General features: G+C 44.5%; 1 protein-coding gene across 24 annotated transcripts in view; it reads right to left on the bottom strand.

Moving 5' to 3' along the window:
- Positions 1-1,467: 1,467 nt before the first annotated feature.
- The window catches only part of DST (dystonin), a 405,299-nt gene continuing 379,274 nt past the window's right edge, over positions 1,468-27,492 (bottom strand). For 12 of the 24 annotated variants that reach the window (XM_084754651.1, XM_084754634.1, XM_084754657.1 and 9 more), the window contains 16 exons: positions 25,308-25,502; positions 24,485-24,613; positions 22,747-22,890; positions 21,878-22,066; positions 20,280-20,409; positions 18,767-18,930; positions 17,733-17,895; positions 16,944-17,098; positions 16,734-16,808; positions 14,782-14,799; positions 11,101-11,218; positions 8,936-9,007; positions 7,819-8,021; positions 7,336-7,446; positions 3,334-3,457; positions 1,468-2,739 (listed from right to left, as the gene is read on the bottom strand). In XM_084754651.1, coding sequence (XP_084610777.1) covers positions 2,477-2,739; positions 3,334-3,457; positions 7,336-7,446; positions 7,819-8,021; positions 8,936-9,007; positions 11,101-11,218; positions 14,782-14,799; positions 16,734-16,808; positions 16,944-17,098; positions 17,733-17,895; positions 18,767-18,930; positions 20,280-20,409; positions 21,878-22,066; positions 22,747-22,890; positions 24,485-24,613; positions 25,308-25,502 — 2,253 coding nt within the window. In that variant the 3' untranslated portion in view covers positions 1,468-2,476. The remainder of the gene's footprint in view (positions 2,740-3,333; positions 3,458-7,335; positions 7,447-7,818; positions 8,022-8,935; positions 9,008-11,100; positions 11,219-14,781; positions 14,800-16,733; positions 16,809-16,943; positions 17,099-17,732; positions 17,896-18,766; positions 18,931-20,279; positions 20,410-21,877; positions 22,067-22,746; positions 22,891-24,484; positions 24,614-25,307; positions 25,503-27,492) is intronic. The other 12 variants (XM_084754655.1, XM_084754636.1, XM_084754643.1 and 9 more) reach the window with 4 other exon arrangements.

Below are 27,492 nucleotides of genomic sequence, written 5' to 3'. Positions count from 1 at the left end.
TTTAGTTGAGTCCAACAACTTCCAGCCATAGTTTCAAAAGGGAGCAGTGCACAGTGATCAGAATCTCGAGGTTTTTTTTTTTCTTTTAAAGACAAAAACATCTACCTGGGATTTAGATTCTTTGATATGCCAGACTAAGTTTTTAAGGTTGAGATTCATCTTGATGTCCTGTTTTTATTACTGGTTTTAAGATGTGACCTCCCTAAGCAGCTCACTCTGATTTTGAACTCAAAGGATCTGACTTGTGGGGCAGCTGGGACTGTATGTACGTGCCACAGCTCTGGGCCCTGTATCCTGGTTTTTGAGGAAGAAAGGAAAATGAAGAACAAAGAAGAGAGAAGGGCTGTGTGCAGGTTAGAAGGGGTTTTGCGTGCTCAGTAATGCTTTGGACTCCTCAGTACTGTGGCCCTGGGGGTAGCGCAAACTCAGGCGGAGAAAGGAAACTCCAGATGGCTTGAAGTCTCCACAAAGGCAGTGGTGGTGGATTATTATTATTATTATTATTATTATTATTATTATTATTATTATTCCTTCTTTCTTCTTCCTTCTTCTTTTCTTCTTCTTCTTCCTCCTCCTCCTCCTCCTTCTGTCCTGGAATTTGCTCTGTAGTCCAGGCTGGTCTTGAATGCAAACTACCTTAATCCATCCATCTTCAAACAGCTCATTGTACTGGTAAACTGGGAGGGAGAGTCTAGCTTTTGTTGTTATTTCGTGTGTCTTAGTGTTTGCCTGCATGGATGTCTGTGCACTGTGTGCATGTGTGTTGCCCAGTGAGGCCCGAAGAATGCACTGGGTTCCCTAGAACTAGGCTTACAGATGGTTCTCAGCTACCATTTGGGTGCTAGGAACCAAACCCAGGTCCTCTTAACCACCCAGCCATCTCTCCAGCCCCGAGACCCCTTACCTCTTTAACAGGAGTAACATTTAGATGGTTCATGCCTTGACAGGAGGGCATAGCCGCTGCATAGACAGGTTCTTAGGAATGACACAGCTGCAGGCAAGCAGGGGGAAAAAGTCCTTTCCCTGTGTACCCGGACACCAACACTACCCTTCTCTGCACTGTATGTCATGTCCAAAGGAGCCACCTGCCACTCTAATAATTACAGTGGGTGCTATTTTCTTATGTAGGAAAACTGTGTAACTTGATACAACAACAACAACAACACTGTAGAAGAGCATCACAATACTAACAATCCAGTCAGTCATCTTGCTCCACATCCCACTTCTGTCCACGATTTTTAAGTGACTCATGATGAAGTCTCTCTTGGTTATGTGACGCCAGGTCCACTGCAGCCTAGTGTCACTAGCACTAGTGGCCATTCAGCTGGGACTTACTAAAATGCTTACACAACGGGTAGTTCACACTAGCTCTAACCTCCTTTCCCATCTCCCAGGCCTCTCCTGTGATACCCTTAGTACATCCTTTATTTAAAACAAACAGAAAAGCTCACTTTAAATAAGCAAGTATTCCGTGATTCAAGTGAACATGTTTTATTAAATGCATACTAATATCTTTCTCTAGTATGTGAGTATACATAATAAATTAAAATGCATATTTATTAAATATAAGTAGATATAATACCAGAACATGATTATTCCAGATGAGAAATCAAAATAAACCCACTTTTAAAGTATCTTTTGGTCACTCCAAATTGATACTGTTCATAAAAAAATACACCAGTTTTCCCTGGGGAAAAAAATTAATTCCATAGCAATGTAGTTAAGGGACATGTTTTATTTCATAGCTTCTTGCAAGCGAAATTGCTGTTACAACATGAGTTCAATGATACAGGGGCTGCTGTCCACCCAAGCAAAGCAAACCTCACGTTTACACGAACGCACTTTGCATCACGTTCTTACAGTAGAGATGGCTGATGCCCAGGGCACACCTGGCTGCGTCTAAAGCAACAGCATGAGGATGCTGGGAGGTGCTTGCACACTGTGGTACCCACGGCTGCCGGAGCAATTCTCCTGTGATTCTCTGGTGGTTACTGCTTGAAGAACTGTGTGTGGATGTGTTTTTCCTTTTGTCTTCCTTCTGATTTACAGTTAAAGCATCTAAAAAATTTTTTTATTCCCTGCTGTGTCTGTCAGTGGTTCAGATTTTTCATAAAAGAGGTGTCATGAGGTATCATCCCTTAATGTCAGCTATGTAGCGCTGTGGTTGTCAAGAGAGAGTGCAGACTTACCTGTAGGTACAGTAACTGACTTTAGTGCGTGTCTACACGTGACAGTGCAGAAACATTAGTTCATGTTAAAATTCTTTCTTCCTTGTCACATATGATGTGACTTTAACCCCAGAAAATCTGACCAAAAAGTGATACAGATCAAATAAAAAGACAAATACACAAATAAGGCCATCTGGAATTTAAAATTTGCCTCCTGCAATATTTCACAGTAATTTCTACATCGTATTTTACATCATTCACTTAAATAATAAATGCTCAGGGAAGGGGGCTTGTTGGAGCCAATTGCACTATCTCTTCACGGACTTGTCTAATTTGCTGGCAGGCGACTTCCTCTGGGGCGTCGGGATCTTCGAAGGCTTGGCTGTGGATGGCCGAGAACCTGCTCGGGGCACAGGTCTGTGTGGCTGTGGGGTGGTCTCCACGTCTGAGCACACGGACTGGATTTCTGAAATGTCAAAGTCTGAGGCGTCACTGCCTCGGCGGCTGCTGGCCCTGCTGCCAGCTTTGCTTCCTGCTCTGCTCCCAGGGCGGCTGGGGGTCTTCCTGGAATCTGGAGAGGGAGGACAGAGATGAGTGCCCTTTATTGTTTACCCATCTGCGAGCGCTCCTAGAGGACCGAGGCACCACGGGTAACATCGGCATCCTCTTTCTGCACTCAGCACTCACACACGACACTTTGCTCTTGTGCCTTTTCCTTGTTACACAAGGGCTGGTAGCTCATTCTAAGTAGACATCATATAGTAACAGCTAGACGGGCATACCAAAGTACAGTTCAGGCTTACCTCCGCACTTAGAAGCTTAAAACTCATCCATTACCGGTGGACACCAAGAATAGGCCTGGCCAGTAACTGGGTTTTCCCAGTGACCTGGAACAGCCCCATGTGCTCTCTGAAGGGCAAAAGAAGCCCCCAGAGCAAAGGGCACAGAACTGACTTTTGTTTACGCCCCCAACGTTCTTTGGAAATTTCCAAAAGCGACTGCTTTGTCACTTGTTCCTAGGATTCATTTGTCTCTTGTCTCTGTTGGGGGGATTGGGGCTTCATTTCGTTTCAAAAGTGCACAGCGTTGTCAAATCATTTAATTAGGAAGAGAGGGACATTTAACCCTCAGGCCACTGCTGAAGGCAGAAATGCCGCACACTCACCAGCGAACTGCGTCCGGACTCTGGCGGCTGCGGTTGTTATCAAGGCACTGTCTTCCCCAGAGTGGAAGCCTTTCCCAGATAGGTACCCTGGAAGTCGCAGCTTGCTTCCCCGGATGGGCGTTCCCTGTGTGTGACCAGTGCAGAGACCATGTAAGAATTTGCCCGCGTTTCCTGATATCCCTCTGACATCATCTAGACGAGTCCTCTGAGGGGAGTAGGCGTGCCTCTGTTAAACAAGGTGTGTGGCTCTCGCTTGCTTCCTCCTCCGGTTTTTTATTCTTACTCAGCTAAGGAAACCTTCTAAAGAAAATGGCTTCCCGGTTGGAAGAGTAAACACACACACACACACACACACACACACACACACACACACACACACACACACCAGAGTCCCCCACAGAATACAAAAGCCATTGTGAGAAAAACAAGACAAATAAACCGTGGGGATGTTAGTATCCCCTAGACAGTCAGTGTCACAGTGTTAGAGCGTTGTCGCGGGGATGGTGACATGTGCAGAGAAGGGAAAGGGGAGGAAATGCCCTATGATAAGACAGCTGTGGGCTGGGGGGGGGGAGGGGGCGGAACTTAAAAGGGGAATGTGAGCTTCTAGCTTCATGCTGAATGTGCTCATTTCTTGGCTCTATCACTCACTTTTTCTTCTTCTTTTTTTGCGGGGGAGGGCTGCTGTTGAATTTTTTTTGTGTGTGTGTGGTACTGGCTCAACCATACAAAACATATAGACAATACTTTTGGGATACTTCTGTAAGAATATTAAGAGGCACTTGAGGGAACTGGAGCAATTTTAAGACAATGTAATTCTAAGCCTATCTTTCTAGACTGTGGGATTTTAAAATTCTACTCAAGTTAAAAACAAAACCCTTGAGTATAAGGGATTCCATATTTGTCAATGAGCACATAGCCTGGAAGCCATAGAGTAAAATAAATCTATAAAAGTGATGATTATATTTTTAGAATGATCTTCCCATTACAGTTTAAAACTTTTTTCTTTTTTTACCTTTTCTTTTTTATTATTTAATTAATTTATTCAGATTACAACTAAATTATTATCCCATCACTTGTACCCTCCTGTTCCTCCCTCTCTCCCGCTTTCACCCCATTCCCCTCCCCTAGGTCTATGACTGAGGGGGACCTCCTCCCCCACTATATGGTCATAGGCTATCAAGTCTCATCTTGGTAGCCTGCTTATTCTTTCTTTGAGTGCCATCAGGCCTCCCCACCAAGGGGAGGAGGTCAAATATGGGGCACCAGAGTTATTGTCAGAGTCAGTCCCCGCTCTCCACATAACTGTGGAGAATGTCCTGTCCATCAGGTAGATCAGAGTAGGGGTTTGATGTTTACTACTTGTATTGTCCTTGGTTAGCACAATAGTTTGAGCAGAAAACTTATTTTTTCAAGACAGGGTTTCTCTGTATAGCCTTGGCTGTCCTTGAACTCACAGAGTTCTGCCTGTCTCTGCTTCCCTGAGTGCCTCCCTGTGCCTGGCATGAGTTAAAAGTTCTTAATGCGTATGTAGAATTTTTGATATTGCTGTTATGGTTTGACATTGTATTTGTTGGTATTAGTATATGATTCCAGCCCTCTATACACCTAAGTGTATATTTCATTAATGGACATGTAGCCCAGGTTGACCTTAAACTCACTCTGCAACCAAGGCTAGCCTGTCACTCTGATCTTCCCTTGTTCTACTCCAAGTGCAGGAATAAAGGGCACAGCCACTCACACTCAGCTCTGAATACTACTGTGATAGATTTATACGTATAAACACTTGCAACCTGCTCATCTATCTGCACCAGCCACAGTCAGCCCTCGAACTCACCTCACCACTCTGCCCAAGACTTGACAGTGTGGATCTATTAGGAAGACTCTAGATGCCCACATGGGAGCCACCACTGATTAGGAACCTGCTGCTCAGAGTTATGGAGGTCAGTCAGACGGAGACAAGATCCCCTCCGTACACTGTGAGTGGGCTTTACCACAGGCACACACACACTGTTCTTTCCTTTGTTTTTTGAATCTTGTGAGGTTATGCTTTAAAATTAAACATACTTTTGCATTAGTTCAACTAATGTACTGAAGACTATTTGTGGGCACGTGAGTCCGTGTGTGCTGAGGCAACAGGCAGATGTCTGGCATTCTCTGTTCTTGCCCCCCTCCCCATTTTAATTAATTTATTTATTCACTCACTTTCCCACTTCACTTTTGAGACAGGGTTTCTCTCTGATTTGGCAGCTGGTCTCTGCCTACCCTCCCCACCCCACCTCCTCACCTAAGTGCCTTGCTTTTAGGTGAGTTCTTGGGATATAAACTCAGGTCTCATGTTTGTACAGCAGGTGTTTTACCAACCGAGCCGTTCCCCCAGCCCCCACTTTAAAAGGCACTTGCTACTTAAAAAAAAAAAAGTGAATGTAATAATTTAGCCCCAGATATTTAAAACAAACACTGATCTGATTTGACTTTTCAATTTTCACATGATAGAGTCATAACAACTTAAAGGCCTTTCTTGGTGTAATCTAAGATGCTAGTATTTGCCACTTGAAGGGAACAGGTGGGAGTGTGGGACCCATGGGAAGGAGGAAGAAGGAAAACACACTTGGAGGGAGTCCGTGCCCGTCTCAGTTCTCCCGCTCGGCTACTCAGGGCTGGTACTGAGAAGAGAAGGCAGGACCTTTCCTCTGTCCACCTACTGTTATTAACATGAGGACTACGTAACAGAGAAAGTCATGACAACCATTAAGGGCTTTTAAAAAGAGCTACATTTCTTTTTATCCAAGGGCCTTGGCTTTATTCCTAACCATTACGCCAAATATAGCTCCTCGTTTCCAAGAAAGGGCATTTATGGACTTCTCCTGCATTGGGGTGGTTTTAATCAAGTTATGTGAGATGGTGTCTACACTTCAATTGCCAGAGTTCAAAGAAAGAATAAGCAGGGTACCAAGATGATACGTGATAGCCTATGACCATATAGTGGGGGAGGAGATCCCCCCATAGGCCTAGGGGAGGGGAGTAGGGTGAAAGCGGGAGGGAGGGAAGAATGGAAGAATACAAGTGATGGGATAACAATTGAGTTGTAATCTGAATAAATAAATGAAATAAATAAAAAATAGATGGTTAATGGGGGGTGTTGGGTTTTCTGCTTTTTTTTTTTTTAAGACAGGGTTTCTCTGTGTAATAGCCCTGACTGTCCTGGACTCGCTGTTTAGAGCAGGGTGGCCTTGAACTCAGAGATCTGCCTTACCTCTACCTTCCGAGTGCTGGGATTAAAGGCGTGCGCCACCACTACCCCGCTAGATGGTCGATCTTTGATTGAGTGGGAGCAATCTACTATGTGAGTTAATCTTGGCAGATGTCATATTTCCTCTAGACACGTCACTTTGAGAAGTTACAGTGTGCTCAAATACTACTAGTTACTAAAACACAGCCCAGACACTTTTGAAGATGAGAGTTTTCTCCATTTCCTGCACGCAGAACTGAGAACCAGGCCACACCTGGCCAGCACGAATGAGCAGAAGTGAACGCCGGGGTCATTCAGAGGGACCGTCCATGGCAAAGACTTGTAAATTCTTTTACTTTAAGTAATTCTCTCGTGAGCGGCATTGTTTCTCACCCTCATCTAAGAGAATGCGCTACGTTTCTCGCTCTAATTAAGCCTGCTAGCAAGAGCATTCCACCAACACTAAAAGAAAACCTTCACGGGCCTGCGTAGCACTTTGTGTTCTACTTTTCCAAGAGCTCCATGTAGAGTTAAGTGCGAGTGAGAACAAGAGCCAAGGGGTGTATACAGCCCGTTGGTGTGATCATTTCAAGCTGCCACTGTCTTTTCTGAACACTTTTTACTCTCATGTCCCCTGAGAGCTGTTGTGTAGTAGGTGACAGGAAGATGTAGTGTTATCAGAAGTACATACATTAAGGCAGTGGTAAAGCAGGGTTAGTAGTGTCAATTCGAGAGGGCTGTTAAGACTGGAGTCTGGGGCCTTACGATACCTCTGCTGATGACACGGGACAGTCTGAGCACTCTGCTGCTTTACAAGGAGTTGACAGTTTGCTGTTTGTCAACCATGGTTTACCATAATTGCGTGTTAAAGGATGGAGAATCTGCATGGAACAACGGCAAATCAAATGTAAAGGGCGGCAGATGAAAAACAAACCCACAGAAAAGAGAGATCCAGAACAGAATTATGTTACACAGGCAATAAAGATAAAAGTCGACAGGTCTGATGTATGACAGATCATACATTAAAAAAAAAAAAAGATGAATAAAGCTTTAAACAGAAAATCCAATCTGAAAGGCGACAAAGCCCCTGGACAGGTAACCCTGTACAGACAACGGCTTCATGGGTCACTGGGCAAAGCATATTTAAAACTATGGATGTGGCTGGTCCTACAAATTCAAGGGAAACAAAATGCCCAAGAGTATGCTGCGGAGAGTGGGTGCATTGGGAGGAAGACCGCAGCCTGGAGGCCTACCTTGGGTGTGCTGGCGGCAGCAGGTACCTGTGGGGAGGCTGCCTGGCCGGCGTGACTCGACACCGAGGTGGATCTGTTGGGGGAAGCTGCTCGCGATGAAGGGCGTGATCTGCGGCCTCGTGGTCGGAAGGCAGCCATACCCTGACTGGCACCGTCTGCTAAGATGAACTTCTCACGCAGCTCCATGTTGGTCCTTCCTTTGGCTGCATCATTCACATGCACAGCAAAAAAACAGCACGGAGGAGAAGAGAGAGAGAGAGGGAGAGCGCTCAGTCTTGGCAGAAAGGAGGGCCGCCTGGCACCAGAAGAGCACGCTGGGAATTTCGAGAACATCTTTTTGACATGCCAACTCCAACTCAGCATAACAAGAAGTTAAATGCATTCCTTCACAATGCATTCCTCTCGGATACAAAGGGGGCGTGGAGATGGGAAAGGGGTGCGCTTACTCTAACACTAGACACCAGCAAGAAAAACCAGTGTAAAACAAAGTCAGCATGAAGATGGAAAGCTCATGCTACTGTTAATCCACCAGCTACTGATGCCCACACGCTCTGTTCCCCTCCGCCACACTGAGGACACAGTCAGGAATCTTTTGCATGTATTGCTGAGGTCCGGAGAATGCCAGGATTTAACACTGGGGTTAAACAATCACACCAAATCGGAGATGGCTTGTTAGTCATGAAGAGAACATAAAAAAAAAAAAGTTTCAGAATTTTCACTGAAGTGAGAGGCAGCTAGTATTTTGATTTTAGGCCTTAAAATAAAACCTGTTTCACCGACATGCAGTAACAAACGCCAGACCCAGGGAGCCACGAGGCAATCGGTGATGCAGCACCCATACAAACACATGTGCACATGGAGAACGCTCCACAGGGACCCGATGGGCAACGTGTTAGCATGGGCTCGATCGCTCGCTCGTGGAACACTCGCACTGGCGGCGTGCCGCGAGTGTGTCACACTTTCAGAATTTATGTTTAGAAGCCCCAGCTTGCCGGATGTGAGTTTAAGCCATACGCGTGAATGAAGCATACTGTATTAAAACAAATCATGAAAGCGAGAACGTAAAAGTGGGAAAGAGAAAAGTAAGAGGGAAGAGCCAAAGAGAGGGGTTGCCAACCTATAGCAGGCTGAGTAGTAGTAATTGAAGAGTTTGATTCCGAACGTAACATTTTACTCCCATGGTGGTGAACTAGAAAAAACGACACAGGGTACCGATCACATTAAAGAACACACTGTTAGCAGAGGAAACAAAGTACAGCAGTTGGATACGTGAAGGGCGCTCGGACCCAGCCTTTAGCATACGTTTAGGAGAGAAGATGCATCCGGAGGAGACGCCCTGCGTGGTTCCACTCAACCAGGAAAAAGCGACAGCGGACAGCAGAGCTCGGGCAGCCCCGCCAGCGCTAGTGCCACCCTCTGTAATCCCACGGAGTTTGCACTTTCATTGCTATTTACGAGAAATCAGTGCTGCCTTTACCTTGGACTGCATTCTTGTCAAAGTGCAGTCCTGCACCATAAGATGATGTTTTGGTTAACAAAGGGCTTTAGCGGAGCCCAGAAATTCCTATTGCCTGATGGACACTGTGCCCATCTTCAGGGCAACAGCACTCCTGATGTGTCTGTGGTGAGCAAGCCGACTGCAACACCAGTCACAGGAAAGTGCAACATGGTTATGGATAGGACAGAATGCTCCAGTAGTGCCAACGGTGCTTATGTGGCTTGGTTATGTGTTTACTGTATTACATTTATCATTAGAGCACATTTCCCCCCTACTTGTAAGAAGCTTTCTGTACAACAGTATGATGCTGTGTCAGACCAGCAACAGCTTTATGCGTCTTATAGTGACTGTACTTCCTGGCTGATTGTTTTATTTTGTGTTCAGTTCAATCCCATACTGTTTTATTCATCATGGCTTTTGGAGCAACAGGTAATATAAAACACACACACACACACACACACACACACACACACACACACACACACACACACACTCTAAACTCCTGGTGTGTAGGATAGTAAAGCGTGTAGCTTTCTATTAAGCACACTCCATGTCTGTACCACAATGAAAATGCCTGACAACACTGTTCTCAGAACACAGTGTTAAATGAACATGGCGGATGGGACGGAAGCGCTTATGCCTCGCTGCATTTGTTTTTTTAAAGCTGCATCTCAGGTAACAAAGGGCAGGGCTACTGCGTGGCTGTGTGACAATTCACCGCTGGCCTGGACAGACAGGACCGCTGGCTCTGACACAGCTGTTTCCAGATGCCAGAACCGAAAGGAAGACTTCCTGCTTGGCTTCCCACTTGGTAGCCTAACAGGCAAAGCTGGAATAGGCACTTTTAAGGGACCATAAGCTCACAGATTAAAATAAGTCATCACAATCCTATTTTCTTTTCTTAAAGTCAGAAAATAGTGGATGCTTTCTGAGTAGATGACTCCTAAATAGAAACTGTAATCAAACACGCATGTGACTAATTAAGAAACTCATAACTGTAGCACATAAAAACAGGATTCTCGGTGGCTAAGAGCATGCATTGCTCTTGGGGAGGGCTTGAGTTTGGTCCCATGGGTGGCTCACAACCACCCATAACTCCGAGGCTGAGGATCTGATGCCTCTGGTCTCTGTGGACACTGGCACATACACACACACTCACTCACTCACTCACACACACACACACATACATATAATTTAAAATAATGCTATAATCTTAGAAAGATAAAAGAGGAATATTAAAAGCTAACTTAAAAACTCCTGGGACAGCAGATATGAAGGAAGCTACAACGTAATATTTACCTTTTAAATATTCTCTTAGTCAACCTCAAAGACAGTTTGCTTTTGTTTCTAAGTACTGTTTTCCCCACCTCTCCCCTCACTTCATTAAAATTTGACTCTTAAACTTTTACCCTCTAGTCTCCTGTCTTGGGGTGTCGAAATGTCCATTTTGAAAACTGTAGACAAGAAGGTCTTACACAGAAAATTCAGACTGTATTTCCTACCTACCTGTGTCAAATGTATTCCATTAGTGGAGGGGGGGGGAGGGAGGGGGAGGAAGGGAGCGAGGGAGGGGAGGGAAGGGGAGGGGAGAGAGGAGAGAGAGAGAGAGAGAGAGAGAGAGAGAGAGGGAGGGAGGGAGGGAGGGAGAGAAGGAGAGAGAGGAGACAACTGTTTTAAAGGCCAATGGGAACCATCAGCCGTGGGATTCAAGCTTCCAACGTGGGGACACCTGACACCACAGCCCTTGCGAGGGCACTGACACCTTGACAAGAGGGTCTCCTTACCCCTGCAGGGATCATTTTTCACTAAGAACTCATCCAGAGCCATCCATCCACCGCCAACGCGAACCATCACTGTGCTTCGCAGGATCCGAACCAGTCGAAGCTGCTGGGAGTCTCCAAACTAGGCAGTGAAGAGAGAAAGGACCTCTAATTGTCAGTACGATTCTGAGCAAACGGGCAGCATGCAGCTTGCAGCAGCGTAAGCGACCAACTTAATTGCCTGCTTAGGTCAGTGATTAATTAGTGAAATCTCAAAAGGGGGTCCATTGTGATCTACATTAGACTGCTGCATGCCGATTTAGACCAAGGGAAACAGTTTGAAGAAAAAAAAATCACAGAGGTTAATCAAATATAACGTTGAAGCTTTGCAATAAAGTTACAGATTATTTTTCTTTCTTGTAACAGAAACAACACTCACAAAGCAAGAACTGAGAATGTTTCTAGGAGTTAAGCGCAGCCATGAATATAAGCGCAGGTCCACTTGCCCGAGACTCACACAAAATCAGGTGTTTCTACGGTTGTCACCAAATTGATTTGGGAAAACTGCCTCTCAGGTTAGAACTCCTTTCCTTTGAGATCTGTGGGGGAAACTCAAGCTCCCTTGCTATTCTTAGGAGATCTCTGATGCAGGGGGAAAAAGTAATGAATGATTATGACTAATAAAAACCCCATACTAAAATCAATGGTCTGGTATACCAGTTAGCTGGAGGCTGGATTAACATGCCACATTATGTTACTGCAATCTTAAAACAGGTACTAATGAATTACCAATGACACAGCTTTCAAATCTAAAAGGATTTTTTTCCCCCTTAAAGCTGTTTGTACCATTGGTGCTCCTTTGGTGAAGCCTTGATCATTTGGATTACTCATTTTGGAAGTCTGTGAGAATTGGTTTGTTTTTTTTTTTAAATCTGGAAATCATTTCTAAGAGGTTCATGTCCAACTGTGAGAAGCACCATCCTGAACTTCATGCTCATCAACTTGGCACGTGACAAAGACAATGATGGAACAAACAGTTCATTAGGTGCCAACAGCTTCTGGGCAGGCCTGCTTGTGACTATTCCCCTCTGCGTACTGTGGGGAGTAGACACACTCTGCTACTTCTCTGTAGCCTTGAGTGCTGGATTTCAGCATGAGAATCCTAACAGAAAGCCAGCCAGACTCTCTTTCAGGAACCTAAACTCAGAAGAAGGTCACAGAAGTGTATGAGCAGGGACACATCTCTTGGCATAGCTCTTCCGAAATTTGAGTTTTAAACACTGAGACTTAAATTTCCCACTGGATGAACTACTTCTGAAATGCTAATTTAAAAATTAAAACCTGTACTTATGTTGTTAGAGACAAAAAAAAAATTTTGTGCTGCTAGTAAGCAAAGGGGAAAAAGAGGGTGGGAAGAAAATTACCCTTAAGGAACCAGATAATTGGATCAGATAAATCTTGTTCAACACCAGGTTCAAAATTAGACTTAAGGAAACATCTAAGAAATGCTTTCTTTATAAAGTAGTATTTTGGTTCTTAAATATGGTAACTTCTGATAGAACTTTTAAAAGGTATTCTCCAGACAACCAATGGGGTCTTTAGAATTCCTCTAATTTTCCCAAGGCCAAGCACAAGACAAAAAAAAATAGATGAATGTTGTTCTTTGTACTTCCAGCACATAAAAATCTTTGAAGGTATTTCTCTTATTTTCTCTGAAAATGAAAGATATTATCCTATTCGCTGATTCAGAAAATAACAAGCATTAAAAGGTAACATTTTTATCTGTTGTAACAGATGTTTTACCTTGATTTTATCCTTGCACATTGTGCGTAACTATTAAATTATCACACTGCGTCCCATAAATACATATGACTATTATATGTCAATTAAAAATAGTTCTTGGGAAAAGTCTATTCAAAGTAGTGGAATCACTATCCTCTAAACTTTTGCCTACAGAAAACTGAAGGTAAGAGATAATTTGCAACTTAGGATGTAATGTGTTCAGAGATGAAGCAGTGAGCGCAGGGCCTACACCAGGGGTCTACACCAGGCCCTCTATGTGTACAGTACAACCTTCAGCTTAGTGCTTTTATGGGACTCCTGAGTGTGTGAGCGAGCGGGCCTCTGATTTTTGTGCACTCTCTTGGCTCTTTCCCTTCTGTCAGTTTGCCTTGTCTGACTTCGGTGTGATGGTTTTTGTTTTATCTTACTATGTTTTAGTTCCCTGTTATCTCTTAGAAGCCTATTATTTTCTTTTTTTTTTTAATTTTTTTTATTAATTTATTCCGATTACAACTTAATTGTTATTCCATCACTTGTATTCTAATGAGAGACTGAAAGGGAGTGGATCCGGGTGGGAGAGGAGGTAGGGAGGAACTTGGAGGAGTAGAGAGAGGGGACTCTGTAACCAGGACGTATTTATGTGAGAAAAGAATCTATTTTTAATGAAAAGGGGGGAAAGACGTAGTGTGACTTAGGATCGAGCAGTGATCACTAGCTAACTAACAGTGGTCTGCTTCTTACAGAGCAGTGCAGGCAATACATTTTGAATATGGGCCCACCAAAATGTAATTTCTCCTGTGTGCATTTTAAAAATCTCTATCGGGCCACAGCACCACTAAGTAGTTGCACTGACTGGAATGTCAATGCAAACATTTGGCCAAGGCAGCACAAAACACGACCTATAGTGTGCTGTAAGCCAGCAACTCAGAGGGAGTTAGTGGCTGGGAGCACACACGTCACTCAGGAGCCCTATGAAGACCTCTTGGTACTTTGTCTTCCCATGGTCACTTGTTGGAAGAGGGTCTTGTGTACCCTGTTTTCAGATGCTGATTTCAGTGCCCTGAGATGTGGTGACGGCCCTGCCATGGATACTGTTATGAGTGTTGAACCATCTTCTGTACCCATGTGATATAAGGAATGCTGCCCAATTATCCCGGATTGGCCAATAAAGATGCTGAAGCCTGTGACTGGGCAGAAGAGGGGTAGGCGGAGTTTAGGTTTCTGGGCTTGGGGTTGAGAGAACATGAGAGGAGAAGAGAGGGAAGGCAGAAGACAGAGCAGTAGAGAGGAAGCTGGAGAGAGAGGAGACGCCACGGGGCAAGATGGGTGATCAGCACGTGGCCACGAGGACAGACCGATGGAGCAGAAGCCCGGAGTCATCAGACTGGCACGTGATTGGCTTAGAATAGCTCAGAATCTGCCCAGCATAGTACCTACAGCTTAGTAATAAATCAGTCTCTCTGTGTCTATTATTTTGGAAGCTAGTGGGGTTAAAGAAAACTGTTGTTTTATTAATTAGTATTCTACAGTCTCTGCTTAATGATACTGTATGCCGTATGCCCTGAACGATCAGGCACAGTGATGTATGGAGAATCACGTTTGTGTTCCAGTGACCACTGGCATAAGATTTGTCCACAGTATTATGAAAAACGGGCCTTGAACATTGTGTTTGCACCATGGTGATCAGCTAATCAGCTACAGTTCATTATCTGGTTTGCTTAAAAGTAATCTCCTCCTTTGAGGCACAAAGCGATAAAGGAATCCTGAGCCAAGGACTCCGAGAGCGCTGACAGCAACAGCACACCAACCAACACTGCAGTAGCTAGCGAGGCAGCATGGAGGGACTGGCCATGGTAAGCTTCAATGGCTATGAATTACACATTAAAAAAATCATCGGGAATGTGAGATTCCACTGGTTAATACCTGATTTCCCAGGAAGAACTGATAAAAAAAATGAAAAATGGAAGAAAGACAAAATTAGTTTAACAGGAAACTTTCTATATGGATCAAACACACACACACACACACACACACACACACACACACACACACACACTCTCATACTCACCACACATATACTCAGTCTGACACACACATACACACTCACACTTAGTCTCTTTCTCTCTATACATACACACTTTCTCACGTCCTCTCACATTCAGACACAGAACTCTCACACTCATTCACACCCACACACATACACACTCACTCATATACACCCTCACACTCAATCTTTCTCTCACACATACACACTTTCTCACACCCACACACACATTTAAGACACATATACCCTCACACTCATTCACACACACAGAGACACTCTCCCCCACACATTCACTCATCTACACCCTCACACTCAATCTTTCTCTCTCTCTCTCTCTCTCACACACACACACACACACACACACACACACACACACACACACACACACTTCAAACCCTGTACTTCAGGATATAGCATTTAGTTTAGAGAGTGGATGTATCCATTTGTTCTGAATTCAAGCCAAAGTTTTTTGTTTGTTTGTTTTACAAATTTATTGAAATCTTATGCTTTCAAACTGAAGTTAAAAGTTTCAAAACTTTTAAAGTGCAAAAAGTTAAAGTTTTCTTTTTTTTAAAGACAGGGCTTCTCTGTGCAACATCCCTGGCTGTCCTGGGATTTGCTCTGTAGACCAGGCTGGCCTCGAACTCACAGAGACCCACCTGCTTCTGCCTCCCGAGTGCTGAGATCAAAGGCGTGCACCACTACTGCTCAGCTTAGCTAAAAGTTTTCAAATTAAAGTTTAAATGGCAGATGAACATCTTTTAAAAATGAAAGTGTGGGGGCTGAAGAGCTAGTCCCTCAGTGGTCAAGAGCAATGTCTGCTCTCCAAAGGACGAGGGTTCAATTCCCAGGACCTACATGGTAGCTTACAACTGTCCGTAACTCCAGTTCCAAGGGATCTGACACTCTTATACCAATGCACATAATTTTTTTTTAAGTCTAAAAAGAAAAAGTGAAAGTGTACTGCATTTGTAAATAACATGCCATATCAAGGACACTCAGCACACGTTAATCCTATCTGCTGACTAAAAGATATTTCAAAGGAAAAAAAAAAGAGGAAAAAAAACAAAGAATGACAAAATCACATTGTTCTGTTTAAATGTGAACCAAGTTCATTTAGATTTCGAATAAAAGCAAAAATTACTATGTAAATGGAAAAAACTGCATCTTTTTCATATCTATAAAGTGAGTATTTTTAAATTCTAGAACCCTCCCCCCCCCAAATTCTACTTTCCTGGTTCTGAAAAGCAGTTATTTAGAAGCTTGAAGCTTATCTCTAATCATAATAAAACAACAAGTAATTTGGGACAGCTTGAATAGATGACTTGGGTATTTTACTCTTAGCAATTTTCTCCTTAACAGTGGCATGTGTGTGAGATGGCTCAGATGGTAAGGGCACTGCCACCAGGCCTGAGGACTTGAGTTCAGTCCCTACACCCCTACAGAAGAGAAATACTCCCACAAGATGGCCTTTGACCTCTATGCATATTGTGACATGCATACATGCACATACACACATGTGCACACACACACACACACATACACACACACACTAAATAGACAAATGTAAAAGAAATGTAAAAGTTTTGTGCACGTTACGAATATTTTAAAATATGGCCTGCTAGTCAAATGCAAGCTATCTACATAACATTTACATTATATAATTTAGGAATTTATATAATTTGAGATGAGAAAAACTGTAGCGTTTCCTACTCCATTACATTTGAGATGGTGTGACACTAATTAGGGTTCCTAGAAAGCCACGTATGTCCGACTGACGCACATGTTGGCTTCTGTTCTCCGAAGACCTGGAGTCACTGGGAACACTTACCCTGTATTTGTTGTCGCCGATTTGCTCAACTTGGAATCTCTTTGCACATTTGCACTTGGCTACTTGCCTCGTGACCTGCCAAAAACAAAGGTGCAGTATTGACTTTCATCTTGGTCCTTCCCAGTGGGACCCTAGAAACCGATGAGCTGGCTGTGTGAGCCACACGGACACACACTAGTCCTGCTGTAGCAGAGGACAGACGACAAGTACCTCATCCTCAATTTTGTCAGCATCTGTGATGGGTTTGTATGCATCTTTGTTTGGGTGCAGAGCGGCCACAAATTCATAGTAGTCAATGTACCCATCACCGTCTCTGTCAAAGATGTCGGCCACGGCGCTCATCTCCAGGCGGCTGGTAGGGAACTCTGAAATGTGCCAAGCAAAGCTGGTAAGGTAGTTTGTTACAGTTAAGGCATATCTGACTGCATGTCTCAGTCTTAATGTGGTTGGTCAGCACGATTACACAGTTTTTTAAAAAAAATCTTATTTTCAGCATAATAAAATAATTATAAAATAATTTCATTTTCAGCAAAATAAGATAATATATGACACAGATTTATCTTCAAGCAGTACGACGAGGGGCTGGGGAGACACCTCAGTGGTTAGCGGCACTTGCTGCTTTTGTAGAGTCGCCAAACAAGCTAGCTCAGGGTGCTCATGTTCTACTACTGTGAGTATCCGATTAGAACTGTTAAGTAGAATTATCCAGAAATCACTACCTATTGACTTGCTTTTGTACCCCAGTTAACACACAAAAGGCTTCTGGAATCAAATATCACTAACTTATTTAACCACTGACACAGCTTGAGGAGAATGAAGGATAGTCCTGTGGCCGTTCAAAATGGTAGTGTGCCTGACTCAGGAGCTTTTCTAAGCTGCCGAGCTCCCAGTCAAGTTAAAAGGCAGAGCTGATTAGCCCCCCCCCCCCCCCCCCCCGCCCGAGTCTTACACCTTGCTTGCTTTCTGTGTGGATCCCTCTGGCTATAGTCTTGGACTTACTGGAGGAAAGAATTCCCTCGATGAACTCCTGCCTCGTGATCTTCCCATCCTGGTCTTTATCAATCCTCCTGAAGAAATCCATTACCCGCGACTTCTTGTGATTCATCCACCTCATGTACTTTTTACGCCAGACATCGAAATCGAAGTTAGCGAATTCCCTCAGCTAAAAAGGGCGAAAGTCGGCTGAGTTAGCGCTGTGCGCAAACTAACTTTACATTTCTGTCCTTGTTCTCGACGGTTTCAGATGTGTACACAGTGAAATGCGGCCACATCAACTGCACACTCTCCCCTCCGACTCCCATACGTCCACCAACACCCCCATCACAACCTCAGGCTTTTAAAAAAAAAAATCTTTTTTCACAACAATCTATTAAACGCACTCAGTGATACCTCTATCACCTGGGTGTGAACATCCATTCTGTTTCCTGCCAGCTGAGTACAGCCCCTGGTGACACACGTCTCTCCCATTTCAAAGAAAGACAAGAATTTTACAAATGACTTCTTATGACGTTTAGTTCACTGCATCGTTGATTTTTCTTTGCAAATAAGATCTCTTAAAATAAAAACTGCTCACGTCGCCAGTCACAGAGGTGTGTCCACAGTGCCAGCATTAGTGGAGGTGCAGGCCTGGGTGTGTATCTACCCTGTCCTTCTGTCCTGTCAGCTACCCTGTTTGCTGAGACACCTAATGTTTTCAATTGTCACAACATAAAAAGTAAAAGCCTTCCACCACAGGGTAGAGATGTGTCCACCAGGTGGAGCCAGCAGCAGACACGTCAAGTGAGAAAGCCTTTCTCAGAGGTCAGCAGCCAGTTAAAATGTACGTTTTCTAGCTTTTGACTCCCTAGATCCAGATCCTACAGATCAGTTTCTAACAGAAATACACGCAAGCTTAGTGTTCGCCTCAGAAGGAAGCCAGCTCTCGGACGATAAGGGTTATGCTTATGGAAAAGACAAGCATGCTTTTGGCAGCGCGGCACAGCATAGAAATGAAGACAGAGACAACGTGGAGGTAAATGTACGAGTTTCCAGACCTCCTCCAGCCTGTCCAAGGCGTCGTTCAGTTTCCTCCTCCTTTCCAGAGCCAGGAGCCAGACCTGTTGCCATTTGCTGACCAGCAGGTTAACCCTGGGGTTCTTGGTTTCGATTTGTGTCTGGGATCCAGATGGATACAGGCCTGAGGCTGGGAAGCGTTTCCCTGTTAAAACACAACTGCGGTCAGATGGCAAAGTGCCTGGAGGGCTGACGGGCATGGAGGTGGGGTGTGCTTTTTGGCTCCTAGGTGAGACTGACTTTAACTACTGTGTACTGCCAAGAAAAACATTCTCTAACCCAGCACTTCTTACTAAAGTTCACACTCGGATCTTAGGTGCTGCAGAAATGCTGTAAACTTAAATACTTAAACGTTTTCTTAGGCACGCTGGTGCCATTTCAATGCCGAGGCGGCACGGTGAGACATGTTAAGGGTCGGTTACAGGTAGCTGCTCTGCTTAGAGAGCGAGAATGAGAAGTGGCAGTCCCTGGAGTGGGCATCGGATGCTTCACAAACGACAACCGAGCCAAGAGGATGAGTGGATCCTAGCCTTCTCCCAACTCTCTTCTCCACCGAGCAGGTGTTGCTTCCTCTCATATGCACACACATGCACAGGACAGCCAACCGAGCCACCTTTCTCCTGTCTGGCCGACTTCACAAGTCTCCTCAGCTGCATAAACCAGCGCCCAGAGAGCATTTGCCCCACCTGACTAAATGGCTAGATGTGGCCTAGGAAAATTATTGGCCTAAGATCATATGGTACCCAGGCTCAAGTTTATGACTTGGAGTCCTGTAACTTTCCCCAATTTCCTCTAGAATCTGAAAGGTAATGCTTTAAACAATGTCAAACACAGGCACCTGAGTGCAGTCTTTCACTTCAGTTTAAAAAACTAGCTAAATACTTAAGGTCCACGGTTTAAGAAAATCTTTTTTAAAAAACTATTTCATTAATTTATTCTTATTACATCTCAATGGTTATCCCATCCCTTGTATCCTCCCAATCTTCCCTCCCTCCCATTTTCCCCTTACTCCCCTATGACTGTGACTGAGGGGGACCTCCTCCCCCTATATATGCTCATAGAGTATTAAGTCTTTTCTTGGTAGCATGCTATCCTTCCTCTGAGTGCCACCAGGCCTCCCCATCCAGGGGACGTGGTCAGATATGGAGCACCCGAGTTTGTGAGAAAGTCAGTTCTCACTCTCCACTCAACTGTGGAGAATGTCCTGTCCATTGGCTAGATCTGGGTAGGGGTTCGAAGTTTACTGCAAGTATTGTCCTTGGCTGGTGCCATAGTTTGAGCGGGACCCCTGGGCCCAGATCTGCCCATCATAATGTTCTACTGGTAGGTTTCTAGGACCCTCTGGATCCTTCTATTTCCTCATTCTCCCTTGCTTCTCTCACCTAGAGTCCCTGCTCACACGGAGTCTCTACTTTCTAATTCCAAGTGATAATTGAAAAGGAAAGGGACTGGCTTGGCCACGCATCTTTATTTTTAAGAACCAGCCCTGCTTACTTCCGGCTCGTCCCTTGTCCAAGACAGGAATGTGGGACTGCAAAGAGGAAGGGTCAGCAGCTCTCCTCTTATAGGTCTTGGTAACTTTATCGACGTCGGGCTGTTTTCTGGTCATTTCTTCCATGAAGGTCTGAAGGGAAGAGTGATGTCAATTAAATCCAGGGTTAGAGGAAGTCAGCGTTAGGGACGAACAGGCACCCAGGATGAAAGGGCTGCGCTGTCATTCTTTAAAGGATTAGCACACTAAATGACTGTACCAGTCAGTGTTTGCTTGCTTGTTTGTTTGTTTACTGCTTTCCAAAGAATGCAAAATGACCAAAAGCAAACTCAAATTAAAAACAAAACTGTCACTTTTCAGTTTGAAAGACAACATTTGCAAGTGGTTCTAAATATCTGTACCAACTAGGTCTGAAGTGCAAAGGCTCTTCCGCCAGGGATTTTAGTGAGCATTTCCTGCCATAGAACATTCCACCCTCGCAGTTTAAATACTTGAATGACTTTGCACACAGAGGCAGAAGATGGCCATGTCCGACTCATATATACCTCATGGCCATGAGCAGGCACTTTGAAGTGGCCGAGGTTATTGGCACTAATGTTTACTGTAGTTACATTTAAAGGGCTTGGTATCTTGCCATTCCTCATTGTGTCTCCATGGTATCTTGTTGTTACCGACTGATCCCTACATGTTGGGCACACAGCAAAGGCTGAGGACAGGCAGAGGCAGCGATGAAAAGTGGTGGGGAAAATATGAGGCTGACAGGTGAAGAGAGAGGCATTATGTTCTGAAATATTTATTGTGTTGGAAAACTTGAGCCACTATGATAAGTCTTCACACAGGGAACATAGCCGGAGAAGCTCTGGGCCACTATATATACCAATAACACAGATTCAACATTTGAAAATTTTGTTTTTAGTTACGTGGATGGATGTGTGTATGTGCGGTGCTGCTTGTCAATTTGCACACCACCTGTGTGTAATGCCTGCAGAAGCCACAAGATGGCAGTGGAGTTCCTGAAACTGAATTTATAGGTGGCCGCAAGCTGACCAGTGTGGTTTCTGGGAACCGAATTTAAGTCCTAAGTGCTCTTAACCTCTGAGCCATCTCTCTAGCCCCATTAATTAAACAGGCTAGACTCAGAGCACATATGATGCCATCACTTCAGAGTTTAAAACAGGTAGCGTACACAGGCAAGCAGCCACTCTGAGAAGGAAAATGCATGCCCTTTTAAATATGTTGCACTTGGAATACTCATGGTTGGTCATCTGAGGAAACAGAGGAGATGCAAATAGGAAACTGTAAAGCAAATGCCAGGCAGAGCCGCGGCGACGAAATGAGTTTGCTCAAAGAGAGTGGGAGGTGGGGCTAAAATGATGGAGCTGGGGATAAAATGGAGAAGAGAGCAGCTCTGACACTGGAGGCAGAGGCAGAGGAGTGCTTCACAGAAGGCAAAAGAGTGGTCCAGAGGTGACTGGGGAGAGACAAGCTGCAGGGCAGCTGCAGAACAAGAAAAGCCCCTGGTCTTGGGCTGGGGGGAGAAACCCTGCAATGGAAGAGAGCAGACGCCTGAGGTTAACAGGTGAGGATCACGTTTACTTACCTGGTGCTCTGCAATGAGGGCTTTCACCTCCTCAATCTCCTGTGGGATGACTTCCTTATCTTTCTCAGTAAGTGTAGTCTCGGCCCACTGCAACCACGCCAGCAGCGTCTCCAGCAGCTCCTGCTTGGCGATGAGGCCGGCCAGCGCCCCTGCTAACCTCTGCTGATGTTGCTTTGCCCAGGCCAGCACCTGGGGCACAAACACACAGTTCGCTTAAGTCCTTCCAGCTCATGAGACGGCGTCATTGTCGTAAGCTCTACCAACTCTAAAAGTAAAGTAGGATCATTCTGGGCTTGACCCACGAATCTTTCCGCTGTCCTAGATCCGGCAAGGGGGTGCTAAGATCCAGCTTGAGGAAGCACCAAGACCCCTCCTGAGGACCTTTGTCACCTCCAGAATGCTAATGATGTACACAGCATCTGGGTTTACTCCTAGTGCTTTGGCAGGTTCGTGCATACCTCCTCCAAAGCACCAAATGTGCTTATTGCAGACAGCACTCAGAAACTACACTCTAAAGAGCTAAAGATCTTGAATTGGAATTCTGTTCTAATCCTGTTCTTCAATTCACTGCACAAGCATACAGGCCCCCCAAACACTCTTCAGTGAGACATCTTTTTTTTTTTCAGCAGACACAATGGACAGGTGGGACCTACAGTGAACCAAACATCTGGCGTTTGAGGTCGCATGGACACAGCTGCAGATCCTGTAACTCCTTCAGGGGCCGAGGCACAGAGGGTCATCTACACGACACTTTCCCGTGACGGCCTCGCTTCCCACAGCTGCGAGTCTACCTCGGCCGCTGAGATTTCCCACTGCCCTGCCCCAGCTCACAGCCATTGCCACCCAGGATGACAGAAGGACACACTGACCTCTTCAAACCTGGCCTGGATAATTGTCATCCAGTGCTTAACGGTGGTTATGGAGTCAGGGTGGCAGATGGCCAGAAGAGCGTCACCCATAGCAGTGGCCTTACTTAGTTCAGTTCTTTTTTCTTCCAGTTTCTTCATAAACTCCTGCAGGAGAGCAAACACTTCAGTTAGCTGTTGGCCCTTGGCGGACACAAGGTTTTGGCGACAATCATTTACTGACAGGGTTGTAAGAATAAGTAAGAATTTCAATCTGGTGTAGGAATTGATTCTGTCTGTCTGTCTGTCTGTCTGTCAGAGACATAAACTAGACTCCTAAGTACTGAGCTGAATCTAAGAGTCACCATGAGCCCAACATACTTTTGCTAATCTTATGGTCCAGCTTCACTGTGAACAGTGTGCAAAGCCATGCTGTGCTAGCCTGAGCCACTATCACTCCCAGGAAGGCAGTGCTTCCTCGCTATAGTTAGCTGACCCCTCTTTGAGGAAGGATGACAATTAAAGTAAGAAGCAGATGATGTAATACACGGTACACACTAGGATGCTGTACTTCCAACATGACCTTGGAAGGCAAGGTTATTAAGTGGTGTTGAAAAAGATCTTTCAAGTTGACCGGAAGTCCTGACACCAACAGCACATGGGATGTGAGCACTGTAAACTCCTGACTTTTCCAGGCAGAGGTTAAAAAACATCTGTTTTTTATGTGGGCCACACTTGGGAGGGTTTTGCCCAGTTCCAGGCATTGCTACAGAAAAGAGATTAGCTTGGCTCGGTAACACAACGGCCACACTTTTGCCTGCTTAGTCACTTACCACTATAAACCTAGTGCTTTACGTTTATAATCTATATTATAGGTTAGTTGTTGCAAGAATTTTTATAAGGCTCTTGATTAAAAAATGAGAAGTGGGCCTGGAGAGACTGCTCGGTGAGTGGAATAAGTCAGAAGACTTGAGTTTGAGGCCCAGAATCCACTCGGCAGAAGGCAAAACAAACACATGGCACATAGAGGTCCATGCAACACACAGGACAATCAAGTAAATAAAATAAGCCCCTAAAGTGAAAGAGGCATACAAATACCATTTTAGTGTTTTAAATGAGTTGTTTATTTTGCATATAAATGCAAAGACTATTAACATACAATTCTAGTGGAATGTTTTGGAAATGCCAAGCTGCTCCTTAATGGAGTTTCATTCTTGAAATACACATACAACTGACAAAGTGGGCTGACTGGTCGGAAGTCAAATGATCCTCTGGGAAAATCACCATGCAGCCTAGAGACAGGAAACAGTGTGCCTACGTCTACAGTGACTACTTTCTTTCAAAAGGGAGCCCAAAAGACAGCTACCTATCCAGGTGTTAGATGTGTGTGAACAGGTGTGTGAACAGGGAGGGTGAAGACACAGTCTCAAATGTATCCAGGTGTTAGGTGTGGGTGAACAGGTGTGTAAGCGGGAATGGTGGCGATACATTCTCAAGTGTATCCAGGTGTTACGAGTGTGTGTGTGAACAGGTAGGTGAGGAGGGAAGGTGGAGACACAGTCTCAAGTGTACCCAGGTGTTAGGTGTGTGTGAACAGGTGTGTACCAAATGGTTAGTTTTTTTTTTCCTCAGGAAGGAAAATAACAAAACAAAACAAACAAGAAAACAAAACTCTTGCACTTGCTCTGTGCAGTCATGAGCTTCTTCTCTTTCCCTGACTCAGTTTCTCATTTTGTTTTACTCACCAACTGGAATTACTCACTTTATGTTGATCAATCAGAGTCCGGAGAGCATCCTCATCATCTGGGAGAGCACCATGGAAACGCAGGGTTTGCTCTGCTTCTGCCAGCCACTCCAAGAGGGCGTGGACCACAGAGTGGAACTCCTCTGCCTAACACACACACACACACACACACACACACACGTGGGGGGAGGAGGAAGATTTCCCAATATACCTGTTAGTGATAGCTATAGAAGTGCACACCTCCCCCGCCCCCCCAAAAAGGTTTGATTTAAATTAATTACACACATTACTCCTATTAAGAAGATAGGGGTATATAGTACTCTATTTTATAAATATAAGGAGAGACATAAAACATCAAGGAAGCCTACAGGAAGCCTTGTTCACCATTCTTGCAGCTTAGTGTTTGGTGAGTGGCAGCTACCAGGACTTCCAAGTGACGTATTTAAGCAGCACGAAGCAGAGATTAGCAAATATTCCTGCTAGGTACTGGAAATTCTCCAGAGGAGCAGGTAGAAGGGTCCAGAGAGTTATGAGACAGACTGGACTTTGTTTTGTTTTGTTTTTTTTTTGTTTTTTCAAGACAGAGTTTCTCTGTGTAGCCTTAGCTGTCCTGGACTCTCTTTGTAGACCAGGCTGGCCTAGAACTCACAAAGAACCTCCTGCCTCTGCCTCCCGAATGCTGGGATTAAAGGTGTGCGCCACCACCACCCAGCCAGACTAGACTTCTCTGATGCCCATCTGGGAGGAGGATGAGCACTGGACCTTCTGGTCTACCCGAGCTGCTCGTGCTGTGGCTGCAGGACGTCACCCCGTATACCTAGCTCATTTATATGGATTTTACCTGACGGAGGGCTGCTTCTAGCCGTGTCTGCTTTGAGATAGAAAGTGCACACACGGTCTCCCAGCGGGTGCTTAATTCCTGCATCTGCACCCTGACCCAGGAGGAGTCGTCCCGGCTGCCTTCGATGAGCTCTCTGGCAGAGCGCTTCAGTGCCTGCACGCTACTGGTCCTCTTTCCCAACTCTTTTTGGAAGACCTAAGGAAACCACATTAACTTTTTATCACAGTTAACTTTTAATTACAGAACCCAAACAGCAAAAATGCACCACTGTGAGATATGTAGCTATATAAAACACCACATACATTTATCGGTATGTATGGCCTTATTTTGGCAGAATCTTCACCAGGTAGAAAATAACTCATAGTTCCTCTTTGAGGACTTAACACCGTTTGGGGTAGATTTTGTTTACATCTAGTAACATTCTCATAAGGAAATAGGACTTTAAAAAATGAGATATATCAGATTTAAATAATGTACACACACACACTGCATCAAATTCCCTTTCTTTTTGAGTCATGTGATAGAGAATCCCCAGTTCCTTTCAAGCCATTAGTGTGGCTGCCACAACACACACGCTGGCTACCCGCTATTTGAGAAACAAGCCACAGAGACAGGACTGAGCAAGCCTGGTGCAGAGAGAACAGTGAGCCCAATAGTTATGTGGTCCTTTCTTCTGTAACAAGCCCTTTCCCCATAGCACCGTAAGTGGTAACCCATGGTTTTCACCGTTTACAGGGCTGAATTAGAGGACCTGTCATCTCAGTGGAAAGGTTTTGGGGATCTCCTACCCCCTCCTCTCACCGTAGGCACATTTAAAAGCAATGTGTCATTAAAGACAATGGTTTCTTAGAGCCACTTTAAGAAGTAAAGTTGAGCCCAGGACTCTTCATTTTTAATCTAAGTATCTGTACATAAAACTAGATTTTCAGATAATTGGTTTTCTAGCTACAATTAAATTACTCTAGGTTTAAAAAAAAATCATTCCCAAAGCGAGCTTATCCAAAACAATCCAAACAGGATGTGGTAGACAGTGAGACAGGTCTAACAGTGTTCAATGGCATGCAGCTACAGACAGACATACACACAGAAGGGAAACATCTACATAGTCACTTGGGACAGGACAATCCAGTAGCTTCAAAGTGGACTTTCCAAGGTTCTGTGTACAGTCGAGCTTCTAGAGTCTTCCAACTACATTACCAATCCTTAATGAAGAATTCACAATTGATGTTCTTTTTAATGTGTTATTTGTAATGTGTTATAAAGTCTAGAAAAATGCTTTGGATAGTAAATATGTAAACAGTAGACTAGGAGTAGCCCGATAATGCCTAATTCATCACACAAGGACATTCTTGTTAGAGCAGAAGCAGAGCATTGTGGGCCTGGCCAATAATGTTCTCTGGTTTTCTTTAATTAAGACAGGATCTCATGGCTCAAAGACAACCTTGGACGTCAGCTCCTTCTGCCTCCACCTCCCAGAATGAAAGGGGTGAATTACCACAGTGGGTACAGGCTGAGCCGGGGGTACAGGGCTTTGCACATGCCAAGCTACCACTCTACCACTGAGGAGCGCCCTCAGCATGCTCTTTAGTTATTCTTTTTATTTTACGTTAGTGTTAAGTATAGCAAACTCTTCTCCACGGCTATAACCGTAGAACAGAAACAAAAAAAGGAAATTAGTATCCAAATAGGTTTCAAAGTTTAAACAACAGTCTAAAAGAGACCAAGCACGTCAGAACAGCATAACTGAAGAACGATGAAGAGGACATTTGAAAATAAAATACATTTTTTTGAAGTCAAAGTTGTAGCAAGAAAACGCATTAGGTCATCAGGGCAAGTCCACGGGCTGTTTGCAGATAATCTCATCTCTGGTGTGTTAGCTGTGCCTCCTGCTGTTCTGAAGGCCAGCCAGGCTGTTATACTGCTGGATCCTATGTAAGGGCTTGGGTTTTATACAGTTCAAGAGGAGGATTTACCCATGAGCCCTTGGGAGTGTCCCAGATCTGATGTTTTCCTTCCAAGACACTAACGAATGGCTTTAAATTTTACCACATAATTGTTTGAATAGAGACCCCCCCCAAAGGACCACAAAATGAAATTACATTTCCAGTCTAAAATAGACATAGATCAAGTGATTACGAGCAAAGCATTCCACTGATAAAGTGATATTCCCCCATCCCTTTTAAAG

This window comes from Acomys minous, assembly GCF_964271855.1.
Source record: "Acomys minous genome assembly, chromosome: 13".
NCBI lineage: Eukaryota > Metazoa > Chordata > Mammalia > Rodentia > Muridae > Acomys > Acomys minous.
The sequence above is the reverse complement of the archived record's forward strand: the minus strand, read 5'-3'. Positions and strand labels throughout refer to the sequence as shown.